This window comes from Kogia breviceps, chromosome 10 (assembly GCF_026419965.1).
Source record: "Kogia breviceps isolate mKogBre1 chromosome 10, mKogBre1 haplotype 1, whole genome shotgun sequence".
Classification (NCBI taxonomy): Eukaryota; Metazoa; Chordata; class Mammalia; order Artiodactyla; family Physeteridae; genus Kogia; species Kogia breviceps.
In genome coordinates this window covers 1,753,631-1,772,805 of record NC_081319.1, presented here as the reverse complement: position 1 = coordinate 1,772,805, position 19,175 = coordinate 1,753,631, and the positions used below count along the sequence as shown (strand labels likewise).

The window sequence follows — 19,175 nt, the reverse complement described above, 5'->3', positions numbered from 1 at the left end:
CTGCCGTCCTCTCCCTGTCGGCTGCCCGCTGCCCCCTGGGCTTCCCCCCCCGGCACCGCCCCTACTTCCCACAAGATGAAATCATAACCCCTTGGCATGAAATACCATAGGCCATGTGATCTGGCCTTTCTCCGTGTCCTCTCCACCCGTCCATCCATCCATCCATCCGACTTTATAAGCCTCTGTGACAGGGATCCGCTCCTCACCCAAACGCACCTCTCCCTTTCGATAACCGAGTTGCAGCTAAGCAGGTGGTGAGCAGGCAGGGCTGGGTCCTCACCAACAGGATGGGGAGGGCTGGGGGGGGCGTGGGGCTGACACCTGGACCCGTCCGGGCGGAGCCCGGCTCTGGCTGCTCCCGCAGGATACACCCCACGGCGGCGAGCCGGCAAGGCGCGGGCAGCCTGGGTCTCCGGACGCGGCGCGGAGCTGGACCGCCCTTCCTATGACCCACTAGTGGCTTCTTTGCGCTCCTGGCTCTTCTGGCCTCTGGCGACACCCCAGCAGCCTCCACCCGGGATGCGAGCAAGCGCCCGGCGGGACCCCGCCTGCCCCACCCGGGTCGGCGGAAGCAGGTGCGCCCCGAGGCCCTCTCATCGGCGAACCTACTTGGTGTTCTCTAGGGTCTTCTGCATCTTCTTGGTCATCTTATCGACCGCCGCCTGTCTCTTCCCCTCGGGGAGGAGGTCCGTCTTGTTCAGCACCACCACCAGCTTCTGGCAGGCGATCTGCCCGATCACAAGGCACTCGGCCGACTGGGTCTGCATCCCCTTGGTCACGTCAATGACCAGCATCATCAGATCGATGATCTGGGCCCCTGGGAGAAGAGAGGACAAGGTGAGCGAGGAAACAGGGCAGCTGACTCTGCAGGAAGTTGCCCGACACCCTAGGTCCGGCAAGATGAGCCGGGAAAAAGCTGGGGGTGTCGGGGGGTGGAGGACAACCACGACCTCCCAGCACCGGGCGGGGGAGTCGCTCGACCGTGAACGCCGGCCCCCCCCCCCGGCTCTGTGACCCGATTCTCCTGGTCTCTACGCGGGCGGCCCGGCAGGCTGGCTGGGGGCTCCAGGGGCCCGTGCGTGTAACGGGGTGGCAGCGCGAGGACGCCCCAGGCAGGAGCTCCTTTCTCTGCGGCCAGCGTCCTTTCGTCAGCCCGCGAGGTGAAAACCGGCTCGCAAGCTGCTTCTTGCCCTCGGCGAGGAGGGCATCTGACTCTGATGTGAGCTGCTTGCTTTCTGTCTGACGTCCCCCAGCCACCTGGCCTCTCCGCTGGCCCTTGGACCCGTGCCACCCTGGCAGGTCTCTGCCCCGGCCCCTCCCCCTGCCGGGCCCGCTTGTCCAGGGGTTCACTGTCGGCCCTCTCTGGGTCCTGGCTCAAATATCTCCTCTCGGCGAGGCCCATCCGGACAGCTCGATCAGGACCGCAGCCCGCCCACCTCCCATGCGTTCCGAGCCTTCTTTTCCTGCCCTGTTTCCCGAGGACACTTCGCGCCCTCCGCCTGCCCGCGAAACTCACGCGCTGTGCGCTGTTTGCTTCCGACCTGGCCTCCCCGACTGCCCTGCCAGGGCGCGCTGGAGGCCAGAGGGTCGCCGTTGATACTGCCTTCCCTTCTGACTGGACTGTTGCTCTTTGCTGCCGGCGTAAAGAAGCCAAGAGGAGGTGCTGCGGGTGCGCGCGTGGGCACCGTTGATACCATTTCTCCTTTCAAGTGGATTGTTGCTCTCTGTTGCCAATCTATTTATTTATTCACTCCATCTATTTTCTCCATATCCTATTTATTTATTTGGCAGCGCCACGTCTTTAGCCGCGGCCCGCACGCGGGATCTAGTTCCCCGAGCAGGGACCGAACCGGGGCCCCCTGCGCTGGGAGTGCGGAGTCTAAGCCGCTGGACCACAGGGGGAAGGCCCTGCTGCCGATTTGAAGACACTTCTTAAACACTGAAGAGCCAAGAGCAGGTGCTGCGGGTGCTGCACGGGCACTGTTGAGACTGTTACCCACTTTGATTGGATTGTTGCTCTTTGTTGCCAATCTAAAGAAACTTTTTAAACACGGAGGAGCATATCCTTTGTGGGACAGGCGCATTTTAGGCTTCTCTCCCCAGTTATCTTTGGCTTTTATGACTTTTGTTTTTTTCCATGCAGAAATGTTTGATTTTTATGTTGAAATGGTCAGTCTTTCTGTTTTTCTCTCTTGTTTCTGGGGTTGGTATCTTACCTAGGTATTTTTTTACTTTTAAGATTATATATATATTTTTTTCATGCGTTTTCTTCCAGTACTTTTACAGTTTTAAATGCCTATGCTTCAAACTCTAATCCATTTAGACTTTATTTTGATGTAAAGTGCAAGATGGAGACCTAACCTGAGCTTTATCTGGACGGCTACCCGTCGTCCCTGAGTCACAGTTGCGTCTTTCCCCCGTTTACAGACCGGGGCGCTGAGGCTCGGAAAGGAAGGGTGGGTGCCCGGGACTCTGTGCCAAGCACCCTGCGCTCTCGGCCAGCACCCTCCCCACTCAGCTCGGTGGGTGTTTTGTTGCAAGTCTCCAGCATTTATCGGGTTTTGGCTTTTCTTCCTTTGGGCACGGCTCCAGCACCTGTCTTTGTCTCCTATCTTGTCCTCGGCTCTTTATCTTTTCCTTGTGTCTTACACGGCTCTCTTTGTTGTCTCTCCTGCTCCTCCGCTGCCGACACGGCCCCGTCGTCCTCCTGGGCTCTCCGGGTGGTGACGAGGTACTGCGCCCGGGCTCACGGCTGTCCTGAGGACACTGGCCGTTTGCCTCCGCACCTTGTCCACTCCCCTTCCCTCTTCCCGTCCTCGGGCCCCTTCCCACCTGCTCTTAGGGACGCCGTAGGGTCCCCAGAGACTCAGGAATGCAGGACTCTGGCCAAGAGGCAGCTGGCCATAGAAAAAGCAGACATTTGAATTCGGGCAGCTCCGAGTTCTAGCCGTGCCTCTGATGTTGACTGTCGTGTGACCCGACCTCAGAGTTCTCTCTGTTTGAGCGGGAGGGTCTCCTCCCCGTGGGGTTGCGGCGAGGGTCAGAGCTGACACACATCAGGCAGAAGTCACGAGCTGACATGCGGCCAGGAGCCAGGAGGGTCGTACGAATGCCAGGATGGGGGGCGACGGGAGCCGTAGGGCCCCGGGAAAGAGTGCTCCTCGGCCGTGCCAGGTGCAGGCCCGGTGTTGCCGCTTCTGCAGGAGTGTAGAGGTTCTTTACATGGCCCCTCCTGGAACGTGAGTGTGGGTAGCCCGTGCAGGCTGAGAAGCGTCTCTCCCAGGGCCCATCCGTCTGCAGCCAGCCACGTGCAGCCCCGAGCCCGGGCCCGGCTCCCGACCCGCGTGCCTGTCACCTGGGTGAGGCCGCCGCTTTGGCGTTCCCTGCCAGTCGGGCGGCACGCTGGTTCTGCTGGATGCTGGGTCGGCTCGTCACCTATGGGATACGGGGTGCCTGAGGCTTGCTCTCCTTCTGGTCCGTTCGGCGTAGCTCCTCATTCTCCCAGAGAAGAGGAAGCCGGGCTCCGCAGCCAGTGCGTCGTGGCACCTGGGTGACCAGGGGAGACGTCCAGTCCCGCCCAGGCGGTCCCGCTCGGGCGGCTCACCGCTGGCCTGGGGGAATTCAGCAGGATGCTTGTGGGGGAGCCCCCTCTGCAGGATCGCCCGTGCACCGGGGGACGCAGTGCTCCAGGCCACCGGCTGGCACTTACCGAGGTCCCTGGGGGGGCCTCCTGGGTCTGCCGGATTTGGGGGCTGGCAGCATTTGTTCCACGTGGCGGTAACTCCTCTCCCTCCGCCGCCAGGAAGAACCATCCCAGCAGCGCACTTCCTGGAGGCCCCTGTGCCCGAGGTGCTTCCCACAGCCCTGCGTGCGTCCCCTCCGGCGACTCCGCCCGCAAGTCCCCTGGCACAGACTCAAGAGGCTGCCGCACGTGGGGAGTCGGCGTACTGGGAAGTGGCCGTGCTGATAGCAGGATATCAACTTCCACGGCAGTTTACATCGTCGATAACGGTGCATTTGCACCGCTGAGTGAATACTTAATGTCACCGGTTAAATTTCTTTCCTCTTTATTTTAAATTTGACATTATTTCCCCTTTTTTCGGATGCCCATAGCTTCTGATTAAAAATCAAATTTGGATTAAATATCTGATCTGCTAAAACGTTTAAAGTTTTATATTCAGTTTCTCCGGCAGAAAACTTCTTTTCCCTCAACACATTTTCCCCCCCTTTGGTCCCAGAAGGAAAGTTGCATCTCACAGATAACTTGTTAAATGCTGACCTTTGTAAGTTTTCCTTTATTTTTATTTCTGAAATGATGAAGATATATCATCTACAGAATTGGAAATTGTAATTTTTAAAAGTACTGAGAAACTTTAACCCTGTTGTAATTATTCTGCAAACCTTTAAAGGGTTCTGCAGTCAGTACAACTAGATGAGAAGCTCTGATAGGCTGCGAAATATAGAGGGTCATTTGTGAGCTGCGAGTCTGTGTGACCTGTGTTTCCCACCCACTCGCTCTCTCAGCCCCTCTAGTCTCAGAATGATTTCCTACCCTGGGTTCGTGGGAATCGGGAAGGACACTGTTTGATTCATTCTGGGGAAATACTAGGGATTCTGAAAAAGACAAGACGGGCCAGTTATGTCACTTCCTGTCGCCTGATCAAAGTCTGATGAAGTAACAGATTGACCAAGGGTTACTGCCAGGCGCGGGTGGTGCCTGGTGCCGACCCGGGTTTCCAGTGGGGTCAGTCAAGTCGCCGTGACCTCCGGACCCCTTAGAAGTCCCTGATGTTGGCCGCGCGGCAGCGGGGCTCCTGCTGCAGGGGTAGCGTGTGGGCGCTGGCCTGGGGCTGCAGACGAAGCCCCACGGCCCCTGAGTGTTTGGGTCCCGTCTGCGTATGCATCTTTCTGGGTTCAGTGAGTTCAGTTTTATCTCCCATTCCCGGGATCCCAGCAGGCCTCAGAAGTGAGTGGGCAGATGGGGAGAGAACACAAGCCTTCCCCTCCAGCTTGCAGGCCAAGACAAGGCACTCAGGTAGTTCCACACGCCGGCAGGGAGTGGAATCTCAGCGCCAGGACTGGACTCCTGGTCCACCAAGTGGAGGAGGTGGGGAGCTACGGTCTGCCCACTCAGTCCAACAGAGATCAACGATGCTGTGCCGGAGCTGCGTCTTGTGCCGGAGGCTGCGGACGCAGACTGAAAAGCCAGGCCTTGCTCTGTGAGCCGCAGTGTGTGTGTGTGGGGGGGTCTGAGCGGAGGAGCAGGAGTCGGCGCAGGGCAGGGAGGGGTGCGAGACGCCATGGCCGGCCCCGATTCTGGCGTCTGGCGGAGCGGGGTGAGGACCGTGCGGGTGGAGGCAGGGCAGCGGCTGGGGCCCCGTCCGGAAGGACGGGCCATGCGGCCGACGTGATCCTAACGGAAGCATGAAGGGCTTCGGCTGGATCTTCGAGAGAACCTCCTGAGAGGCAGGGCTGGTAAAGATGGCGCTGGACGGCTGGAGCACTCCGCCGGGGGTCTGGAGAGCTGGCGTGTCCCACTTCAGGCAGGGAGTCCGAGTCACCCGGATTCCCCACCCGTGGACCACACCTGTGACCCCTGCCACGCCCGTGGACACTGCTACGACCACTACTGAGTTATGTGTGTTTAAGTCAAGTCCTTTTTTTTGAACTCAAATGCATTTATATTAAAAAGAACTTTAGGGCTTCCCTGGTGGCGCAGTGGTCGGGAGTCCGGCTGCCGATGCAGGGGACGCGGGTTCGTGCCCCGGTCCGGGGGGATCCCGCGTGCCGCGGAGCGGCTGGGCCCGTGGGCCATCATGGCCGCTGGGCCTGCGCGTCCGGAGCCTGTGCTCCGCAACGGGAGAGGCCGCGACGGTGAGAGGCCCACGTACAGCACAAAAAAAAAAAAAAAAAAAAAAAAAAAAAAATTAAAAAAAGCACTTTACATGACAGTAAATGCGTTAAACGTGCTGTAAGTAGACGTTAACGGAGAAGATAAATAAAACAACAAAGCAAAACAATGGAATGCGCTGCTGTTAGATGTTAACTAGGGCTGGAACTCTGCGCCCCAGGCCTGCTCTGATATTAAGGGATCAGCAGGAGCTGGTAAAAGACACACTAGCCCTAAATCGAGTCTCGCTCTGCCACAAAATCGGGGGATTGGATGAGAATTGGGAAAGGCATGACCTTCGACCCCACCAGGGAGGAGTGTTACCGGGCGCCGGGCACGGCCTCATACCATCCCTCCTGGCCGCCCTGGAAGCACCGGACAGAGTACGTACATGCACTGCTCACCGCGGCCTCCTCGGAGGGGCGCGCGGGAAGAGCAGAGGTGTCCACGCTTCCTCAGGGCAGAGGGGCCGAAGCGGGTCGGCCGCCACTCCTTCCCGGACGGAGGAGATGGCGGGGTACGCGTGGGCTCCAGGGCCGCGGGCTGTCACGAGCCGGGGAGTCCTGCCCCTGCTTCCTTAAGCTACTGTGTCGTCGTCTATCTGGGGTAATCTTTTTAGCTGACTTTGCACAACAGTACAACTCCTGTTCAAGGGCAGCGAAAAGGAGCAGAAAATGGAATTTGAAATGTAGAAATAAAATAATTGTGGCCCATGAGCTATAATTTGATTTCATGCTTTACAGGGAAATGAAAGAAGGCTTCCTTAAAATGTACGGTCTCTGCTCTCTCCCCCCTCCCCCTCCCCCCTTTAACCATTTTAGGATTTCCTCTAGCTCCGAAGAGAAAATAGGATTGTGGAAAACGTTCAGCTCTCAAGTGTCACTGCCACTCAGGGGCCAGCTCGGTTTAATGTGAACTTCCCATTCTGGGTAAGAGGAAATTCTTCAATTAATAAACCGGGTGTGCGGAGGCCAGTCTTTAAGGTTTAATCAATTTCATCTGTACTTAGGATAAAAAGACTGACTATTCTACTTTTTTTTTTTTTTTTTCGTTTTCCTTCTTTAAAAAAATAATAAAATGAATGTTTTATTTTAAATTCTTTGAGGTTCATATCTCCTGTTTCAGGAAATATTGTCTATTTCATGCAGTGAGTATGAAAACTCCCCCCTCCTTTTTTACTTTTGCTAAGAATCTTTTTTCAAAAATAACTAAATTATCCTCTGTCCTCATATACTATAACAGCTCGGGAGATGAGACGAATTATACAGGATTTTGGCAGACACCTCGTAGGGGGCTGGGGAGAGAGACAAATCACCAAATATGGATGCAAGAGCGCCTCTGGACAAACGCTGAGAGGTGGGTGAGGGAGCGCGCGCCCGCAGCCCCTTCAGCGCCAGGGGCGTCTGGAGCCCAGACAACCTCACCCAGGAGGCCTACCCTGCGGTCACCTGCGGGCACGAGGACCTCAGAACAGAAGCAGGGCGTCTCCCCAGCAGGACCGAGTAAACATTCGGACTTGCCGGCCAACCAGGACCCGCAGGACTTCCCGGGACAGAGAACTCCTGAGTCCTCGTCACGTGGTCCCTGGACGCGCGGGGTCCGGTCAGATTCGGGGACAGAGGCCGCGGTCGGGCCCCACGGTGGCGAGTCTGCACCTCGGCTCCGTGTAGCAGCTCAGCACTCGGGGCCGTTTCTTCATCTACAGGCTGGAGATAAAGCCACTAGGAACCTTTTCCAAGGCTGTGTGGTGGGCCTCACACAGCACTCGGGACCCACAGGGCAGGAGGTCCCGTCGGACCCAGGTCCTCCCCAAGCTTTCACAAGGGGCCCGGGTGGAAATGCTCCTTTTAAGTCAGTGTCCTTCGCGAGAACGCTGCCAGCCCGGGGCCCTGTCGGTGTGAGCTCCGTTGTGAGAACGAGCCCGAAAGCCTCACCGCTCTGAAGCGCGGCTGCAACGACCGAGGGTCTCCCTGCGGCTGGGCAAGGTGCAGCCAAGAGCCCGTCCCTGCAGAGACAGCTGGGGCTCCGACGGCGCCTGACAGTACTCGGCACACAGCAAGCACCCACTAGGCGAGCGGGGAGGGAGGGGGGGCCGGGGGAGGGGAGGCAGCCAGGAGGCACACGTGCCGCCGCCGCGGGACCGAGGGAGTGGAGCCAGGAGCAGAGCCGGGCTCTGCCTGACCTGAGGCCCCTTGTCCTTCCACCGGGCCTCCTCCTGGAAGAGGCACCAAAGAGGATTTCTCCTGAGGACAGCAGCCTGTGATCCCAAGGGAGAACCGTGCCCTGCGTTTAGGGCCCACATGCCTTCGCTCCCCGTGCAGTGTGAGGGGGAACGCCTGCGGACACAGATCACGTGAGAACAAGGACGGGATGTCGGGGGAACACACTGGCTCCCTCCTCAGCCCCCTCCCTGCCTGTCCGGGAAGCGCGGGCCGCTGAGCCTCACCCTCACCCGTCCGCAAACGGGACTCCCCCGTCACCCACAGGGCAGCGTGGGGCGCCCAGACCCCACGTGCAAACCTCACGGCCCAGGACCTGGCCCAGCAGGTGCTCGGCCACGGGCGTGACTGAACCCGAGTTCTCGTCCTCACCCATTCATGCCGGCACCGGACCAAGGTCTGTCCTGAGGCGGGGCTGCTGGGCAGACGTGAACACCTGCAGGGCCCGGTGGGTCCTCAACTGAGCGGCGCGCCTGGCGCAAGTCTAGAGGCCGCCGCCACTCCTGGGCCCCGGCTGGAGGGGACATTCCCCCCTCGGCTCCAGCCCACACAGCCAGAAAGGAATGCGGGCCTGGAGTTGTCAGATCTTCTGGTTTTTCAAGAGAAGCCAAAAATCTGGACCATTGTATGAAATTTGCCCATTTTTAAATGTTGACAACCGATTCAAAACAAAATATTTAAACGGTGCGGCCCAAACAAAACATGTCCGTTGGCCAAAACCGGCCTGCGGCTCCCAGTGTGAGGTCTCTGGAGGGAGTTTTCTCGAGAAAGAGAGGTTGCCGGAACCAGAACAAACAACCACCTCTTTGGCCGCGTGAATCAGGAAAGCACTCGGGGACCCATCTGTTGAGCTCGGGCCCCTCGCGCCCTCATGACCCACACTGGGCCTCAGTGGGGACAGGAAGGTTCATCCTGGAGGGAAAGGGCGGCAGGCCCTCTGCTGTCATCAGGTCCCAGTGGGCTAGAGCAGGGGACACGAGGCCACAGGCCCGCGGTCAGACGAACCTCAGCTTGGACCCGGCCCCTGTAGGCCACAAGGGGCGAGCCGCCCCTCCCCGGCCTCCCCGGGGCCTCGTGTAGGGCTCCCCAGGCCCCCAGGCTCTGAACCGAGGCTGCAGCTGTCACAGCCTGTCTACCAGGATGGGCGGGGCTGACACACGGCTGCTCTCTGGTGGTCTTCTCACTACAGCTTCAAGCAGCGGTTCTCACACCGAGTCTCAAAACGCCCCCGGTAGGCAGAAAGTCTGAGATGACCTGAGACGACGATTTTCCTGGAAGAGTGAAGCAGGAAAACCTCGGCGGCACCAGAGGCCGGAACGTCCTCCAGACAGACGCTCTCCTCATCTCGTCCCTGGGACGAGCCCTTTCCACGAGAGCTGCGCGTTGGCCTCGCAGCTAACGTTTAGCAGCAGCAGGCACCACTATCGACGCCACGCTCTGCAGAGGGACACGTGGAGGCCCCGAGAAGCTACATCACGCCCAAGGTAAAGAGCCAGTCGGTGGCGGGCACTGAGCCCAGAGCCCCGGGTCCACAAGCAGCACGTCAGTTGCCCTGCGTGGGGAAGAGCTCAGAGCCCCCGAGGAGCAGAGAGGAGGGCAGTAGGCCTGGGCCCCCAGCCTCCCCTCCCTCCCCCCCTCTCCTCCCCACGTGCCCCGCAGCTCCCGGTCAGCCCCGCTGTCTCCCCCTGGGACCTGGGCACAAGGCCACGCGCCCGAGCGAGCGCTCCTCCCGTCTCGTCCCTTCTCCTGGCACCTCAGACTTTGAACTGCAGCTCAGATGTCACCTCCCAGGGATCCTCCCGACTCTCCGTGGTCTGGATGAGGTGGCCCTCCCTCGGGGTGCCGTGGTCCCCACACTGCCAGGACAGCCCCGTTCTGTGACTTGCCCGCGCCCCTGCAGCCTCCCCCCGGGGACAGAGCCCCTGACGGGCAGCGGCTCAGAGCCGGTGGCCAGCGAGCGCCCCTGCAAGGAGTGAACGGAACTGGGATATGCGGTTAAAGCGCTGAGCAGGGCCCTCCACCAGCCACGAACGGACTCTTCTCTGTTCCGTAGTGGTGACCTCCTGCTACACTCCAGAGAGGCACGTGTGCTGGTCCAGAAGCAGAGACAGAAGGAAGAAGGGAGCAAGGACGGGAGCGCACGCTGTGAACACCAGGGGCTGGGACCTGCAGAGAGAGGGCCCAGGGGCCTGCAGGGGCTGCGTTCCCCCGGAGAAGACCCCAGCGCGGGGGAGGAGGGGCCCTCACGAGGCCACCTGAGAGACGAGAAGCTGAGACTCAGGGTGGGGAGGAAACTCAGCCAAGGCCGCAGATCCGGACCCCTCTGAAGCCCTCTCCTAAGCACCCCACCGCCGTGGAGGTGGGGCCACCGCTCAGGCACCGAGACGGGACAACCGCACCCTGCCTTGCTCTGGGGGACGAGGGCTGCCGTGGCCTCGGACACAGACAGGCCCTTCGAGAGACGGGGCCCCGGGCCACGGCGAGCCCCACGTCCAGGGCAGAGAAACCGCGGCAGGCGCCCCTGCCCGGCCCAGGCCCAAGGGGCTGGAAGGGTGAGGCCCGCCGGGCTCCTCCGACCGTGACACAGTCTGAGCGCTCAGGGTCGCAGAGCCTGAGAGCGTGGCCTCAGGAAACTGTTTACTGCAGAGACAGGAGAAAAAAAAGAAGAAAAGAGGGGGGAAATCTACCATAAAAAGTAAGTAAAATCAGCAGAATTCCTTCATGAAAAGGGTGGAATTAGCATATGGCCTCAGCTGCCAAGTGAGGCCATTGAAGCAAGCAATGAAAATGAGTTCAAGACACAATCAGACATTTTTCTGGACGGAGACAGAGGGGACTGAGCAGGAGGCCGCGTTTCAGAGGGAGCAGCGGGGCACGCTCAGGGCACGGCCACCGTGCGAGGGCCCTGAGCGCTGGCCAGGGGGCGGGGGGCACCACCTGGGACCTCTCCCCCCGTGTTACACTGCCACGACGCCTCCTGCAGAAGCCGCAGCCGCCCGGGGCCTGGGTCCGTGCCCCGCGTGCCTCTGCTGCTGGCCCCGGGGCCGAGGGCCGCCTTCAGGGACCAGCGTGGCCGCGGCCCTGCCCTCAGGGAGCTCACGGTCCGGTGGCGGAGACGCACCCAAACCCACAAGGTCCACACGGTGAAGCACATCAAAGTAAGACGTGAAGTTTCTGCTGAGCCAGCACCGAAGAGGGGAATTTAGCAGCTGGAGGGAGGGAGGAGGCCGGAAAGCAGAGGGAAGGGCCTTTCAGGGCCGAGGACACAGCGGGAGGCCACGGAGGCCCAGCCGCCAGCGCCTCGGAGGACGCCGATCATTCGGTTCCCCTGGACCCTCGGGGACGCGGCCAGATCTCCTCGGAATGACCAGAGGTGCCCACCGCTGGCTCAGGGACCAGATACGACTCAATGGCCGCAACTCGGGACAGCTGTTCCCCGTCTTGCCAAGAGTGCGGCACACGCGGCCACCCGAGGCACGGGAGACGCCGGGTCCTGGCGGGCGACGCGGTCTGTGAGGCCCTCTCTAGCCCAGTGGGTTCCAGTGTCCTCCCTCCTTCGAGATGGAGTGAACGTTTACCCTGACAGGACCTCGAACCTCTCCTCTGTGCTCACGGCAGGCTCGCTGGCACAGGGCATCTCCACCGTCCCTGGGCCCCCGGCCCGACCCTGAGTGGGGTCCCACCTCCTGCACACCCGCGAGTCAGAACCGGCTCTGCCGGCCTCTCGCGCCCCCGCGGCGGGCCTCTCGGATTGAAGCTGGGGCTGATGGGGATACTGAGAAGAAAAGGAGGCCTGGCCCCTGCACCCAGCTCCCTACATACAGGCCGGGGGCAGGAGTGACAAGTGCTGGGCGCTTGTCCTTCCAAAGCCCCATCAGGCTGTCTGCCGGCCACCGGCCCCCGCCCACAGCGGCAGGGCGAGGAGAGGGGGCGTGGGGTCGTGGGCAGGGCAGGGCAGGGCGGGGCGGGCACCGACTCCACGCCCCGTTCTCCTCCCAGGCAGGGAGCAGCGGCCTTACGCTCCCGCTTACTGCGAGCGCCGCGCGCCCAGCACCGCGTGCAGACGCTCACGACTCCCCACGACAGCCCGGCAAGGGGGGCGCCGCAACGCCACCTTCCACAGCCAGCGAGGCCCGCTCACGGGCCCAGACACACAGTGAGCCAAGCGGCGGGGCCCGGCTCCTCCGCCACCCACCAGAGCTCTCTCGGAGCCACGCGAACTCGGTTTCCGGGGCCTCGCCCCCGCCCCCGCCCCGGGAGGAGGCCCTTGAGAAGAGACGCCAGACCAGAGAAGAAACCCCACCTACAGAACTCAGGAAAGCACACTTAGGATTACAGCTCTATGATAAAGGATACAAGTCAGGAGCAGCCACAGGAAGAGACACACAGGGCACGACCTGGGCGGCCACAGACGCAGGCCTCTGCCCTGGAATCAGGGCTCACCACCCTCCTGGCACATCAATCTCTTCGCCAACCAGGAAGCCCCACCGAGCCCCTGGGTCCAGAGTCCTTATTGCGGTTTCATTACTTAGGCACAGATGATGGAATCGCTGGTCGTGAGACTGAACTCCACTGATCCGCTCTGCCCTCCTCAGAGGTCGAGATCAGGCTGGAGTCTCTGGCCCAAAGCCCCAGCCCACCAGTCACATGGCTGGTCTCTAGTCTTCCTCTAGCACAAACTCAGGTGTGGTCCAGGGGGGCTACCGGGGACAGCAAAGGCACTCCGGTCACTGGGGAAATTCCAAGGTTTCAGAAGCTCTGTCCCAGGACCCCAGGACAAAAGCCAGATTCCTTATTATATTAATACAGCAGTGAGGCTAAAACCCGCTCGCACACCACTGCCCTCCACCCGTCCCCCGCTCGCTGCTGATGCACGCGCCGCGTCGTGACAGCTGCTCTGGGGGACAGTCTGAAAGGCAGAAGCCCCCGAGCCCTGCTAGAGCGGAAGACACCGTTCACGGCACGTCGGTTCCCCGAGGAGGGAGGGATGGGAGCCGCGGTGGGACAAGCCGGGGGCGCCGCGGGGCCAGTAAACACGCTGTCAAAGAGCACTTAACGACACAGGGCAGGCTCGCGGCTCAGCGCCTAAAATGTTACATTCGGCGGGATCCCTCCTAGGAAAGGGGTTATGTCAGAATACTAACAGGCGTTATCCTGAGTAACGAGATTCTTATTTCTCCCTCATACTTTCCACATTCTCAATAGGCATAAATTATTATACATTCAAGGGAAAAAGGGCTTTTAAAAAATAACACGTGAAGAATAACATTACATACACTAACTCCCATGAAGCAGTGATAAGCTACTTAATCTGGAAGTACATGGCAGCGACTGCATTTTCAATATTTAGAATTTCTTTTTGGTTCTTTTTCATAATGTCCTAAGCTCACTACGCGTTCCACTTCTTCATTTACATTTCAAACATTCTTATTTTAAAGCCCCTTCCAGATTTGTTTCATGGCTTCTGGTCCCGAGGACGGGGATTTGCGCACTTGTGCCTGTGGGATGTCTTCTGCGTGGCGCTAACTTTGCTCGTGCGCCTCGTGACTGGTCCTCGGCCGGGGCTCTTTTCTGTGGGAGGCCCCAGCGTGTGCCTGGAGCGTGCCCGGGGGTGGCCAGGGCCGTGTGCGTCACCGGCGCTCCCGTAACACGGATGACGCAGACGCAGGTGCGCTTGGTCTCAGGGGTCCTTGTCTTCTCCCGGGGCGGCCATTTAACCTCGACCTTTGCCAGTTCCTTGTCTCCGTCTACGAGGGATCCCCTGCATCCCCGGTGCGGACTCCCCCGCGAACCAGCCGGCGCCCAGGCCTTTCCACGCCCAGGCCCTGAAGATGCTCTTTCCTGGCTTCTGCACCTCGATCTCCTCGCGCTTCCCCACTTCACCCAGCCTGTCAACGTTTGCGGGACCCGAGGCTCCCAGGGGCCAGGCAGCCCACTGCGTCACCCACACGTCTGAAGCGACGGGGCAGCTATAAAGGGTCAAGGGGGCACGCGGCGAGGGGCACTCGACCTCACGCCCCTCTCACCACCCGGCAACAATGACGGACACTAAATGTACTGGAGGTCACCAGCCGTGACTTTAGTGAGCAGAGAGCCATAACCAGAGTTGTGTTGCAGACTCTGCGTCGCAAAGACCTGGAGTTGAGCCCTGGCTCTGCCGGCTCTGCCCTCTGGGGCCTCTCACCCCCCAGCGCCCCACTCACGAGACCCGGCCTGAAGCCCAGTCAGCCGGGGCCCGTGTCCCTGGGGGGCTGATCTTCGCTGTGCCTGGCGTCACAGCTCCCACCGAAGGACAGCCTGGGGGAGCTCTGTGCCAGCTACAGGCAGAGCCTCAGGGCAGCGACTGTGAAGCAGGGAGCGGGGGCGGGGGGGACTGGGAATGGCCGGGGGCTTCTAGCACCTGGAAGCATCCTGAGACTGCGGCCAGCAACAGCCCCAGCTGCACATCCCCACGGGGACCCTGGGGAACCCGGCCCCTGGCATCCCTGCCTGAGGGCTGACTGTGTGCACCCCCTTCCCGAACGGCCCCAGCCCCTTGCAACAGCTCCAGGGACCACACAGAGAGCTCCGCGAGCGGACGCAATGCCCACTGCGCCTGGACACCCTCTAGGGAGGGGCCGCGTGTGACCATTCACCTCCGAAGCTGCTCCCCGAAAGGAGCTCGGGCACCTTCGGATGACAGCCCAGGCCACGGAGCCAGAGTCCGGCTGTGAGTCTCAGCCCTGCCGCTTCCAGACCTACCGCCGTCCTCGGTTTCCTCATCCGCAACACGGGGTGGTGGGAAACAAGTTACCACAGTACCGCGCCTGGCACACGGTACGTGCCGTGGAAGGCTCGGCTACTGTCCGTGCCAGGGGTCATCTCTGCGCTCCCGGGTGCTACGGGCAGCAAAGCTGCGTTCCCAAGACACGCGCCAGGGTGATGGCGGCAGCTGCGGCCAAAGGCTCAGCCAGCAGGGATGTAGCGGACAAGCACCCCCTCAGGACTCACCGGGCAGTGCACGTGGCTCCAGCTCCACCACGGGCCCAGCACTAGTCTGAGGGGACACAGCAGTTCCGCAAAGCAAGCAAGGCCCTGCCCTCACAGAGAGAACGTTCCAGCACGAGCCACTGACACACTCACGCACAGACGACAGACAGTCAGGAAGTAAGACGGGCCTGCGGCCTGGGGTGGTGGCTGCAGCAGGCGACACCCGGGGAGGTGGGAGACTCCGTGGGAGACGGAGGGGGACGGGCCTCCTGCAGCGGGAGCAGCGGCAGAGGCCCTGGAGAGGGTGCGTCTGTGCCGCGGACCCCACCCGCCAAGGCACGGCCTGGACCTCCTCGCGCTGCTAACTGAGGGCCAGCGGCCGAGCGTCAGGTGGGGAGTCCACAGCGGTGCCCGGGAGGCCGGCTGGGGGCGGCCGGGCCGGGGGAGGGCGTGCGGATACAGCCCCTCTCCCCTGCCCGCGGCCTCCCTCCTCTCGCTGCCTGCTCCCAGCGCCTGAGCTTCTCGGCAGAGGTCCGGGGCCCCGGGGCCGCCGCGGAGGCCGGCGACAGGAAGGGGAGGGAGCCCCGTCCTCCTGAGGAGGAAGGCCACAGAGAAGGTCCCAGACCAAGACAAACAAAAAGTACGCCACGAAGTTACAGAAGAAATCATCAGCTAGAGAGTCAGGCTGGCTGCGGCTGGAGCGAGGAAGCCTCGGCCCTCGCCCCCGCGTCTGTGCGCCACGTCCCCGCGTCTGTGCGCCACGTCCCCGCGTCTGCGCGCCACGTCCCCGCGGCCGGGCCCCGCACAGCCCCCGGGCGGCCAGCGCCAGCCCAGAACCGCCCTTCTCGACCCAAGCCCAAGCCTCCGGAAGCACAGGCAAGGGAGGACTGCGGGAGCGAAGGAGGACTGAAGGAACAGACGAGACGCGCGTCTGCAAGGACAGGGGCGCAGCCGTCCTCGGTTGCGGGCGCCACGCTCAGCCCAGGAGGCCACCCATCTGCTGGCTAAAAGCAACTAAACCAGAAACTGTTTTAAGCTACAGCTGGCGTCTGGGCCACTTTATCAAGCACTTGAGACACAGAGCTGATTATTTTTCTGGCAACAGCGCAAACAGAAAGGCTGAAAGCACGGAGTCTGTCACCAGCTGTTTCCGGAGCGGTTCTTACAGTCACGTCTGGGTTGGGGCCAGAGACGGCAAAGAGGTCCACTCGGGAGGCCTGCCGCGGTTGGTCTTGTTCTCTCACTCCCCTCTTGCGTCGCGCCGCCTCGAGTCACGCAGAGTAAAACCCCTTGCACAGCATCTTTCGGTGCTTTAGATGCTATTTGCAAAGAGCCCCTTAAAAAGGGACTTGGGTTAAAAGAAACGTGTGTGTGCTGCGGTCTTGACTCATGGTCTCTGCTCCCTTACTTGGATCTGGATTCCTACACCAGCTCTCGCCCCACTGGCCTGCTGCGTGGCCGTAGCCGACCTCTTCAGCCCACCCCGAGCCCCAGTTCCTCACCTGTGACACCCGAGGGGCCGTGGAGCTCTCCGAGCGTGAAGCTCAGAGCCTGGCACGTAGAAGGTGCCCCCGAAATGGGACGTGATTAAGATCTGACTGGTTCTCGTGGCTCACACCGCCCTTTCCCTAACGTCGTCGACACCCGTGGGTGTGGGGTCACGGGTGACTTTTACTTTCCTCTCCCTGTGCTGTTTTCCAAAATCGGGACAAGAAAATTCACTTCACAGTGACTATAAATACTTGCTAACAAAAATCATCACCTACTGAAATGTTAGAGTGAAAATGCTTGGGCTAGTCTTATATGATAAGAGTCCATCCCAGGACCAGAGGTCTCCCCCTCTGCTACGTCAGGGATCTGAAAACAGTTTCCAGGACCACTGCCAAAGGCAGCTGGACAAAGGCTGCCCCCACCCGCCTCTCCTGTCAAAGGATTCCAACCTCAGGCCCCACCCCTATGGCCCCCATTGCCCTAAACCAGGACCGCACTGGACCCCGTTCTGAGAGCGGCCCAGCGAGAAACTGGCCAGTGACCTGTGGCTTCTGCAAGCTGGGCTGGCAGGGCTCCTGGGGGTCTTGTGAGCGATTCGCTGGGAGACGGGGCAAGCGAGCTGAGCGCTGAGGAGTGAGAGGGTGTGAGATACGACCCGGGTGGAGGCAGCTGCCAGAGGCCGGTGCAGGCCTGCGTGGGCTGGTCGAGGGGTGGAAGGGGGCGCGGGCGGGAAGAAGGCCAGTACAGACCATCGGCTGCTCCAGCGTGGGCTCAGCACGTCCAGCCTGAGCACAGCCGTTTGGAGCTGGTTTCCAGCTCCAGGTCTGCAGACCCGAGGGTGGACACAACGCGCCCCAGGGCAAGTGGGGCCTGGTAACTGGCCAACCTTTGATGTCCCTCCAGGCCACAGCTGGGCAGCTCCTCCGATTTGTTTATTTTTCCCGTATAACTTCTGCAATGCTTCAACTGAACAGAAACTTTTTATCAACCATTTGCAGAGCAAGAAAAATACCCGAATGCTTGGTTTGTAACGGAAGCTGGTGGCTGTGCTGGGCTGGGGGACACGTGAGAACAGCTCCCACTTTGAGGGATTCGGAACCCACGAGGGAGCTGCATCTGCTGCCGATACGGGGACCCAGTGCCCCGTCCACCAACTACTCACAGAGCCGTTCTCCTCCGAGGTCCTCGTCCCCTGGCTCTGTCTCTCTGTTTACTTGGCAGGAACCCCAGACCAAGCGCCAGGCACAGGCTGGGCCGAGATCCAGCCACTCAGTCTCTGCTGCGTCTTCTGCCGGGGGCACTGACTCGGCAGCGAGAAAGTTGAGCCCAGAGCCACGGGCAGGTCCGCAACCTTGCAGGAGGCAGCCGGCCTGAGAAACACGCGGGCACGAGGGACACGGCCCGGGAGGTGGGGGGCCCTGGATCCAGCCGTGCCTAAACCCAGCCCACAAATCATGCTGGTCGTAAGAGGCGGTTTGGGATGACTTTCTGTCCTTTACCAATGAAGGTTACGTGCTGACACACTTTAACAATTCTACTCAACTCAGGTGTCCTGATTTCAGGGCCTTCACGGCACTTTCCAAGCAACTAACGTGACTGCTTACACACATGACCTCACCTGAACCACCGACGCTGTGCAGTGCACACCACGGCTACCCTTACTTCACGGCCAAGGCCGAGGAGTTATTCACCTCCGCCGTCGCTGTCGCAATCATCATCGTTTCGTCCAAAGTCACACAGATGTTAGGCTGTGCAGCCGGGATCCAGATTCACATCCTCCGAATCCAAAACCTACACTCCTTCCCCCCCAGGAAGACCCCGCTGCCTCGGTGGGCGCAGTCCTGTCCTCAACGCCGGCAGAGACCCAAAGGCCGTGGGCTGCACCCCTCACATCAAGGGCTTGCAGTCACCTGGAAATTGGACATGAGACCGTGAGCCCACCGAGGATGCAGAAAGCCAGAACACAGCTAAGCGTCCAAGTGTGAGGTCCAGGCACCACCCACACGGCAGGGAGGTGAGGTGGCGCGGGGGCCACGTCTCAGAGCTGGAGGCCGCTGCAGAGTGTCCCCCTCGCTGTGACCTCAGCAACCCAGGGCCGCACCTTCAGACTCAGTCCTCCACCGGCCGCCGGGACTCGCCACCCCGCCCCCCGCTTCAACCAGGGCTTCCTCAACCGTGTGACTGCGCTGCCACACCCCACCCCGTCCGCGGGACCGCGGGGGTCTCCCTCTTACCCACACTCCTTCTTCAAAAGCACCTTAATTACAGCTCTCAGGTGACGCGGGGCAAGGAAATGCCCAGTTTCCCTCCCGGAAACAAAGAGACCTCAGGAGTTCTACAATCCTACATCACTTAGTTAATACTCTGGTGTCAACTGATGGCCCCTGGGTCTGTACTAGGTCACTTTCCATTGAGTAAGTATCTTCCACGGTGGCTGCAAATCGTCACTGAAGGAACTGTGCCTCACTGACTGAGACAAAATTTTGAGTTCAGCTGTCTTATTTTATGTAACTGAGGAAACTGAGACTTTAAAAATCTCATATCACATTTCGAAGCAACTTGCATCGTATCAGTGATGTGTCACTGAACGATTTTCCTTAGTTCAA

At 60.6% G+C, this 19,175-nt stretch overlaps 1 protein-coding gene across 4 annotated transcripts in view; it reads right to left on the bottom strand.

The window, feature by feature from the left end:
• The window catches only part of EEFSEC (eukaryotic elongation factor, selenocysteine-tRNA specific), a 223,154-nt gene that overhangs the window by 161,453 nt on the left and 42,526 nt on the right, over nucleotides 1-19,175 (bottom strand). For all 4 annotated transcript variants that reach the window (XR_010842431.1, XM_059076708.2, XM_067043321.1 and 1 more), the window contains exon 2: nucleotides 610-817. Coding sequence is in view for 3 of the 4 variants with exons in the window: in XM_059076708.2 (XP_058932691.1) it covers nucleotides 610-817 (208 nt within the window). In the remaining variant the exon portion in view is untranslated. The remainder of the gene's footprint in view (nucleotides 1-609; nucleotides 818-19,175) is intronic.